Source organism: Bidens hawaiensis, unplaced genomic scaffold (assembly GCF_021521415.1).
Source record: "Bidens hawaiensis isolate Kalapana, Puna unplaced genomic scaffold, B.hawaiensis_p1.1 tig00039734_1, whole genome shotgun sequence".
NCBI classification, from domain to species: Eukaryota; Viridiplantae; Streptophyta; class Magnoliopsida; order Asterales; family Asteraceae; genus Bidens; species Bidens hawaiensis.
The window spans coordinates 158,474-166,209 of NW_027497004.1; the positions used below are offsets into that span (position 1 = coordinate 158,474).

General features: G+C 35.5%; 1 protein-coding gene across 1 annotated transcript; it reads right to left on the reverse strand.

The window, feature by feature from the left end:
- Nucleotides 1-542: 542 nt before the first annotated feature.
- LOC143591510 (uncharacterized) lies at nt 543-7,535 on the reverse strand. Its single transcript, XM_077071696.1, has 9 exons — nt 7,420-7,535; nt 7,231-7,320; nt 4,807-4,838; nt 4,554-4,713; nt 4,245-4,451; nt 3,296-3,398; nt 3,154-3,207; nt 1,695-1,910; nt 543-753 (listed from the first exon to the last, which is right to left on the reverse strand). The coding sequence occupies exons 1-9, from the start codon at nt 7,459-7,461 to the stop codon at nt 614-616; spliced, it is 1,044 nt and encodes a 347-aa protein (XP_076927811.1). The 5' UTR covers nt 7,462-7,535; the 3' UTR covers nt 543-613.
- Between the last annotated feature and the right edge of the window lie 201 nt (nt 7,536-7,736).

Below are 7,736 nucleotides of genomic sequence, written 5' to 3' on the forward strand. Positions count from 1 at the left end.
AATAAACTTTTTTCTTATTGGAGAATTATTTCTTCGTTCATATTTCCTTGCTTCCGCTCTGCGTTATAAGTTATTCTCCACCTAATAAATAAGCTCAAAATTAGATAAAACAATTAAATATTTGATAAATACCAATCATCGAGCTAAGCTCGAGCTTGAGACGTTATTAAAGAGCAAAGCTCGAACTTTGGACATAAATCTCAAATGAGCTGAGCTTGTGCTCTCCAAACGAGTCAAGCTCAAACTCGGCTCACACGTGCTAATTAACCACAAAACTCATGAAGAAATGGAAGAAAATAAAGTCATCAAAATCCATAATAGGCTTCATAGAACACAACAAAATCAAGATTTTGGACATGTTTCTTGCAATTCTAAACAAAAGTTAGTAAAGAATTTTGCAAAAAAAGAACTAGTAATACCCCTATAATTCTTCCTATGTATAACAAAATACATTCTCTTCTAAAACTTTTTAAAAAAATAAAAAAAAATAATAATAATAATAATAAAAATCAAACCAAAGTCATTCTGCAAAAAACCTCTTCATTGCTTTTGTCCAAGAAGCTTGCTTTTACTTTTTAAAATTTGACTTTGACTTTGACTTCCTATAAAGTCTTCATGTTTCGACCGTTGGGGAACAAAATATTCTTTCAGCAGTTGAACGATAGTTGATGGGTCCCTCGCAGTAAGCCACATTCAAATTGTAGCACCCAATTTCACCCGGTTGCGACTGATTGGTCATTTCTGATGTGGACCCTACAAGTAAGGCAAGTTCCTATTAGCGAAAAATTTTTAATAGCCCGATTTGACCCGTTGCAGCATAAACGGGTCAATGCATATTATGCAACTTATATTTGCATAATATTAAAAACTATTGAATCATTGTGTATCAAAAGTCAGTTCATATATGTATTGATATAGACTCTTCAACCATATTTGACTTGACAAATTATTTATATATTTATTTAATTTTAAGGGATAATGGGACTTAGCCTGGCAAAAGATATTTTTTAAGACAATAATAATTGAGTTACAATCAAAGACAATTATTTATAAAAGTCAAATGTCATTGAATATTTAGGGCCTAAGGGTGTGCATGAAACCGAAATACCTGAATAATCAAACCCAATAAAAAACCGACGGTTTGGTCTTTTTTTCAAAAACCGGTTTTTCGGTCTGTTGACTGAAAAACCAACTTTTAATTAATTTATAAGAAATTAATAAATCACATCATCGTACTCGGTAAATCCCACCAATAGCAAAATAATGTCAAAATTAGTGCAAAATTTTCAATGTTATTTTGTCTTTCGGCTATCAGCGCCACCGCATGATGCATGAAATAAGCATGATTAACCTTTCGCTACTTTTAACGTTATTTTCATGAAATTAGTAAAATAACGTCAAAATTAGTGTAAAATTTTCAAGCCCAAACAGTATAACCGAAATAACCGAAACCCAACTGAATCCATTGTGAAAACCAAAAACTGAAACCGATTTCAAAAACCGAATTTTCAGCTTTTGGTCCGGTTTGAGCCCAAAATTATTAGTTTTTATTAAATATTGACAATTCTGAAAAAAAAAAGTTATACAAGCCGCAAAATCGCATAAAACGGACCATCAAACAGCTAAAACCAAGCAGTCCGACCCATAATTAGCGGTTTGGACCATGAGCCACCTCTACAGAAAAAACACATTACCTTGAACAACTTCTGAGCACAAGCCATCACTGCTATTTTCACAATGTTCAGCAAAAGATACCCTTTCAGTTTCGATATCTTCGGCAACGGTCCCTTCGGTTTTACAAAAACCCAGCGACAATTTTGTTATAAACTTTTTCGGGCTTCTGCGCGTTCTCTTGCCTTTTTTTGTTTGCGGAATCAGTGGGCATTGGTTCTTCACTTCAACTTCATCTTCTAAATAACCAAATTCACAAATTTACAAAAATTACAAAAATAATATATAATAAGGGGAAATTCATGTATTCATCATTCAAAAAGTTGAAATTTTTTAATTTTTAAATCTACCCTAAAACTTTTAGAATATCAATATACCATGTTCTCATTTACCTATTTTATAATAAGTAAAATCGCGTTGGGCTGTTTGGCAACCTTGTGCTGAGCCATTAAGAGGCATTAATGGCCTGGCCTGGCCATTAAGAGGCCTGGCTGACTAAGAGGTAGCCTCTTAATCATTCAGCATGTTTCTAAAACTTACCCATTAGGGTCCGCAAGGAGTGCAACCAATCATGCACTGCCAACTCATTTTTACCCTGAACTACCCTGGACTACCCTAAGGGCTGGCGCCACTCCTTTCAATCACCGTTATTTATATAATTATTTATCAAATAAAAACGAACTTTCTAAATTATCTAATTGGACAAAGTTCAAAGAATTTCTTGGAAATTAAAAAGGTTGAGAAAGGTGGTTCGGTAAATACTACTGCACTACCCTTAGGGTAGGTTTTTGAGGCTGGCGGCGGTGTTCACCATAAACCCGTGGTACCCATGGGGACTGGGGAGCACCAGAGCTACACACCCTCCACCGGGTGTAAACGAGCCGAGCCCGAGCTAGGCTTGTTTAACTTACACAGAGCTTGACCTCGAGCTCGGCTCGTTTCGAGCTCTATTTTCAAAGCTCGAGCTCGGCTCGTGAGTAGATTTTCAAGCTCGAGCTCGGCTCATTTACTATTTATGAACTATATTTTATATAACTATAACAATTTTTATATATTTTTTCTATTATAATATTATGTATAAAACAATATATTTATTCATAACATTATATATATTAATTAATAATTATTAAATATAGATTTTAAAAAATTATATAAATGACAGGCTCGTTTAGCTCGAGAGCCGGCTCGAGCTCAATAAGTGAAGCTCGGACTCGGGCTCGATTAAGTTAGGCTCGATCAAGCTTTTTAACGTGCCGATCTCGAGTAGCTTGCGTTGCAAGCAGCTCGGCTCGTTTGCACCCCTATGGACCACCCATCCTTAAAGGCTCCATGAACCATTAAGAGGTATCTTTTTAGTGAACCAAACACACTTTACCTCCGACTGGTTAAGAGACTACCAAACAGCCCCTTGTACAAAATTATATATGAAATTAATAAATAAAAATACGAATATGCAAAATGAAGAAAATAGCAACATTTTACCTTCATTAGCTTCTTTGCACTTAAGTTTTTCCTTCTTATCTTCCCTGGTTTTCTCTGATAAAAGTAAAATAATTAAAGAAAATTATGAAATGGTTTTTAAGGCTAAAACCGAAAATGAACATTAAGAAATGGTTATGCATACCAAAGTAATGCGATGTCCTTGCCTTTCTAATGCGAGGATGCATTTCCATCAAACATAGAGCCGCTTCTATCATTTCTTGAGCATATCTTCTTATTATCTTCACCTATAAGGATAAATGGTTTAAGCAAAAAAAATCAAATAATCCTAAATAATTTATATTCAAAAAAAGTATTATGAAAGAATAGAGCTTTTTGTACTCGTTATTTACACGGTAATAATATATAAAAAATCTAAAAACTTTGGACAAAAGTGTTTTAAGGCAAATGAATGAACATTTTTTACTTGTGCCAAAAGGTTGACCATGTTGACTCGAATCTATCATGCATTGTGTACTTTATTCATCGATCAAGATTAATATTTTTGTAATTGCAATTAGCGTATTAACTATGCAAACAAAAATATTAATAAAAGAAAAGGTTGTTTGATTGTCAACCCCAACATTACCCGACCCGACCCAATTCAACCCCTAAAAAAATATGACACGTTTTGACCCGTTACCCAACCAACCCACAAGATGTATCATGCTTCAAACTAGCATACACCATTTTCAGCCCAATTCAACCCACCCGACAAAAACGGAGACCCTTGCAGAACGGTTTAGTGTGAGAAGGGTAATATAGTCATTTCACATATACATACTCGGTACTCCCGTGTACCTGTCATCCTTCAAGCAAGCAATCCCAGATTAATCTTTAACCAAAATAAAGCTAAGATTGCTTGTTTGAAGGATAACAAGAAAACAAGTATGTTCGTGTGAAATGACCATATCACCCTTTGTCCCTTCTCACAGTTGATTATATATTTATTTATATGCACTGTAACAAGTGTACTCGTAATCATAACGGGTAAAATGAGCATATCCATTATTCTTGCTGGAACCAAAAGCAAAAACAAAAAAATAATAATAAAAATAATAATAAAAATAATAAATAAAAAATAAAATAACTACCTGTAGTTTGCAGGGCTCGAGAAGACGAAAAAACAAAATGTCACCCTGTAACAACCTTTGCGCGGCTGAAAATCCCCTCCAACCAGCACTCAAACCATGCCTAAGTTTAAGATAATTCGTCTTGAACTCTTTTCCAGATTCGTCCACAAGAATAATTGTTGCATCATGTTCAGGCATATACTTAATACAGAATTTCTTCGGTAAAATCTGCGCAAGAATATTATAAAAATAAATAAAAATCAAAACTTTTCGTTAAAGATTTAATAAAAATGTGAACTTTTTAAACTTTACTAAATTCTTGATTCTTACCAACCAAAAACTGTAGAGAACGTTTGACGGGAGCATGCATTTGCCGAAGTTAGGTTCTTCTTGATCTATAGTTTCTAAGAAATACCCTGCTCGTTCCATGCACATAAATTGATCTTCTGTATCGTTATATATGTCACATATCTTTGTTTTTTTCCCTTTACTGTAATAAAACGGGCAATAAGACTTATAAATCGGTGATGATCTAAGAAAGTACTTATTAAATAAATAGATGAAAATTTGGCAAATCGCTAACCCCGAATGCTTTTTAGGTTTTTCCGACATAATCTGCAAGAAAAATAGTAAAAACATTATTTTTTACGACATAACGTACACACAAAAGAAAATTAGCGAGTTCTAACCGTCATAACAACGGTCAAGAACGAACTGATATAACTCACCAAAGCAAAAAACACGCAAACGATTACTGAATAAGTCTCAATACAATATACAGGATATATAAGTTATAACTCACCTCTACAATCGCTCATGAAACCATTACTCGGTTCCGTCTCATATGTTCTATAATAACCATAACTCGTTTTATATAGACTAACCCTAGCAAAGACATTACCAATTTTAATTATAATACAATTAGGAAACATATTATAATTTGGAAACATAACAAACCATGACCTACTTGTCAATATTGGTCCCTCAAGTTCACCGACTTGTGACTTACAGTCCGAAAGTACCAACAAACAACAAACGGATCATAAACGGTTGACATGGAAAAATTTTTCGTGATGGGCTTGTTGGCAATTTCGAATGATCTTCCTTGAAGTGCAAGACAAGTAACTTGGCGAGCAAGGCACAAGTTATTTATAGAATATATATGGATCCTAATACTTCCTAATACATGTCGGTTTAGGTTGTTAGGTTTATTTAATTGTTTATTAAATTACCTATTGTTTAGGAATCCTAGTTAGACTCAAACGTGTTTAGGTTTGGTCTATATAAACCGTGTAGGGTTTCATTATCGTAATTGAGTTTTGAGTGAGTTTCTCAATAAAGGTGTTTGGGTGTTTAGCCAAACACGTGTTCCGGTACCAATTCTCTTTAGGGCTGAGTTAACAGTAGCCTAATCAACCCGTTTTCAACCTGCCAACCCGTTTAAGAATTTAAAAAAAGACTAGCCCACCTACGCATTTAACATGTTTAGATAATCAAAGGCTACACGGGCTGTGTCGAGTGCTGAGAAGAGGTGCACAAAATGGGTTCAGGGCCCTAACCGGTTCGAATTGAATCAACAAAAGTCAAAATCGGGCTCTCTCCCAACCGGAACCAGGTCTTTAGAGGGCGGATAACCAATTTAAAACCGGGTTTTAGCCGGTTTGGTCGGTTGGTTTTGGCCCGGCCTCAATGTATAGAGTTACAATCTGATTTCAACCATACGAATCGGGTCAGGTCTGTTCCAAACCGGTTCTTGTCAAATTAGTGCGGGGCTACCCATGTTGTAGTGTTTCCCGCATATTGACACAATTAGTAAACGGGTCATGTTCGTGTTGGGTCATACAAGCCCCACACAAGCTGCCATCCTATTGTCAAATGCTTCAAGAACTTGTGAGCAAAATCAGCCCAACATAACCGCACCATGGTATTGTCCGCATTGGGCGAGATGAACCACGAACTTTAAATGCATCATGGTAGACGAACTTTAAATGCATCATGGTAGGGAAGGACCGGAAGGTATCTATCCACAGAGCCCAACGTCCTCGTTGGCTGGCAGACTAGTCCGGCCCCTACCATCTCTAATAGCCCAGCATAACCGCACCATGATATTGGCCACTTTAGCCAGGGCGAACGTGTCAAGGTGTAGGGAAGGACCAGAAGGTATCCATGGATATACCAACGTCCTCGCTGGCTAGCACACTAGTCCGGCCCCTACCATCTATAGGAGTCCAGCATAACCACACCATAATATTGTCCACTTTGGCCAAGACACACTATCATCGACTCATAGATTTAAAACATGTCAAGGTAGGGAATGTATCCACCTCCTTATAAAGAAGGTTCCGTTCTTCTCCCCAACCGATGTGGGATATTAGTAAAGCAACCCCAAACACTATCAAAACACCTTATTATTGTATATTAAAACTCAATAAGAAGATAAGCTACTTCATTATGCAATCCCAAACACCCCTAACTATTTGCATCTTCAAATTAAACTTAGCAATCTACTAAAGATATGCTAGGAAAACAATATTAACATTATTATTTATTAATATTCCATCAAAAGAAATACCAAAAAGGGAATTAGCACAAAACAACACACATTCGTTCCGCCGACATGCGCCGCACCAATGAACGAAACGCTCGTTTTACAACCCGAATCGGTGAACAAAACGCTTCGCATCGTGGCGGCGGCGGACGAAAACGTCTTCTCGCAACCCTAATTTCATAAAAACAACACTAATCCATATGGATTCTTGAATCAAACAAGATTAAGGTTCCAAAACACCACAAACCCTCAAATCTGAAACTAAAACTTGATAAAAACACATCAAGATTCTTGAGTCATATAATTACTCAAAGGACAAAATATTGAACACAACATCAAGTACAAACATCAAACCAAACACAACCTTAACAGATCCAAACCAAATCTTAACACAACCATGAATCTGAACTGGGCACAAACTTCAAAGCAAGAACATAATAACATAAACAAAAACATCACCTGTTTATCTTTGGATTTAGATTCACAAGGTTCTTTAACACTTCTTTTTCTCTTTTTAATCTTCTTGTCAGATGGCAGATGCTGCTTCCTCTGTTTAATAATAAGTTCAAAAAAGACATAGATATTCAAGATTCATAATAATAATAATAATAATAATAAGACAAAGATTTGAACATGAAACATACTTACCTCTGAACCTTGTTCCACAGAGGTTTGCTTGTTGGAATCCATGTTTTCTACCTTGCTTTGGCTTAAGATTTTGTTTTGATGTTTGGTTTTTTTTTTTTTTATCTTTTTTTTTTTTTATCTTTTTTTTTTTTTTTGAAGGTTTGTTTAAAGTTTAAACAGCATAGAGTCTTGGTGTGAACATATTTTAATATTTTTAGTTGTAAGATAAAGCAGTAAAGATATCCAGCTAAGGCAACTATGATCACCTGTGGTTGGTCCACAAGTTGTAAGGGTGGAAGTGTGATCTATACCGTTCATGTTTAATATTCTCTTCCAAT

Excerpts from the sequence above, each read along its gene's own strand:
- LOC143591510 (XM_077071696.1), bottom strand. The coding sequence starts at position 7,461 with ATGGATTCCAACAAGCAAACCTCTGTGGAACAAGGTTCAGAG. Across the intron at positions 7,321-7,419 it reads CTGTGGAACAAGGTTCAGAG|AGGAAGCAGCATCTGCCATC; the intron begins GTAAGTATGTTT and ends ATTATTAAACAG. Across the intron at positions 4,714-4,806 it reads AAACCTAAAAAGCATTCGGG|TAAAGGGAAAAAAACAAAGA; the intron begins GTTAGCGATTTG and ends GTTTTATTACAG.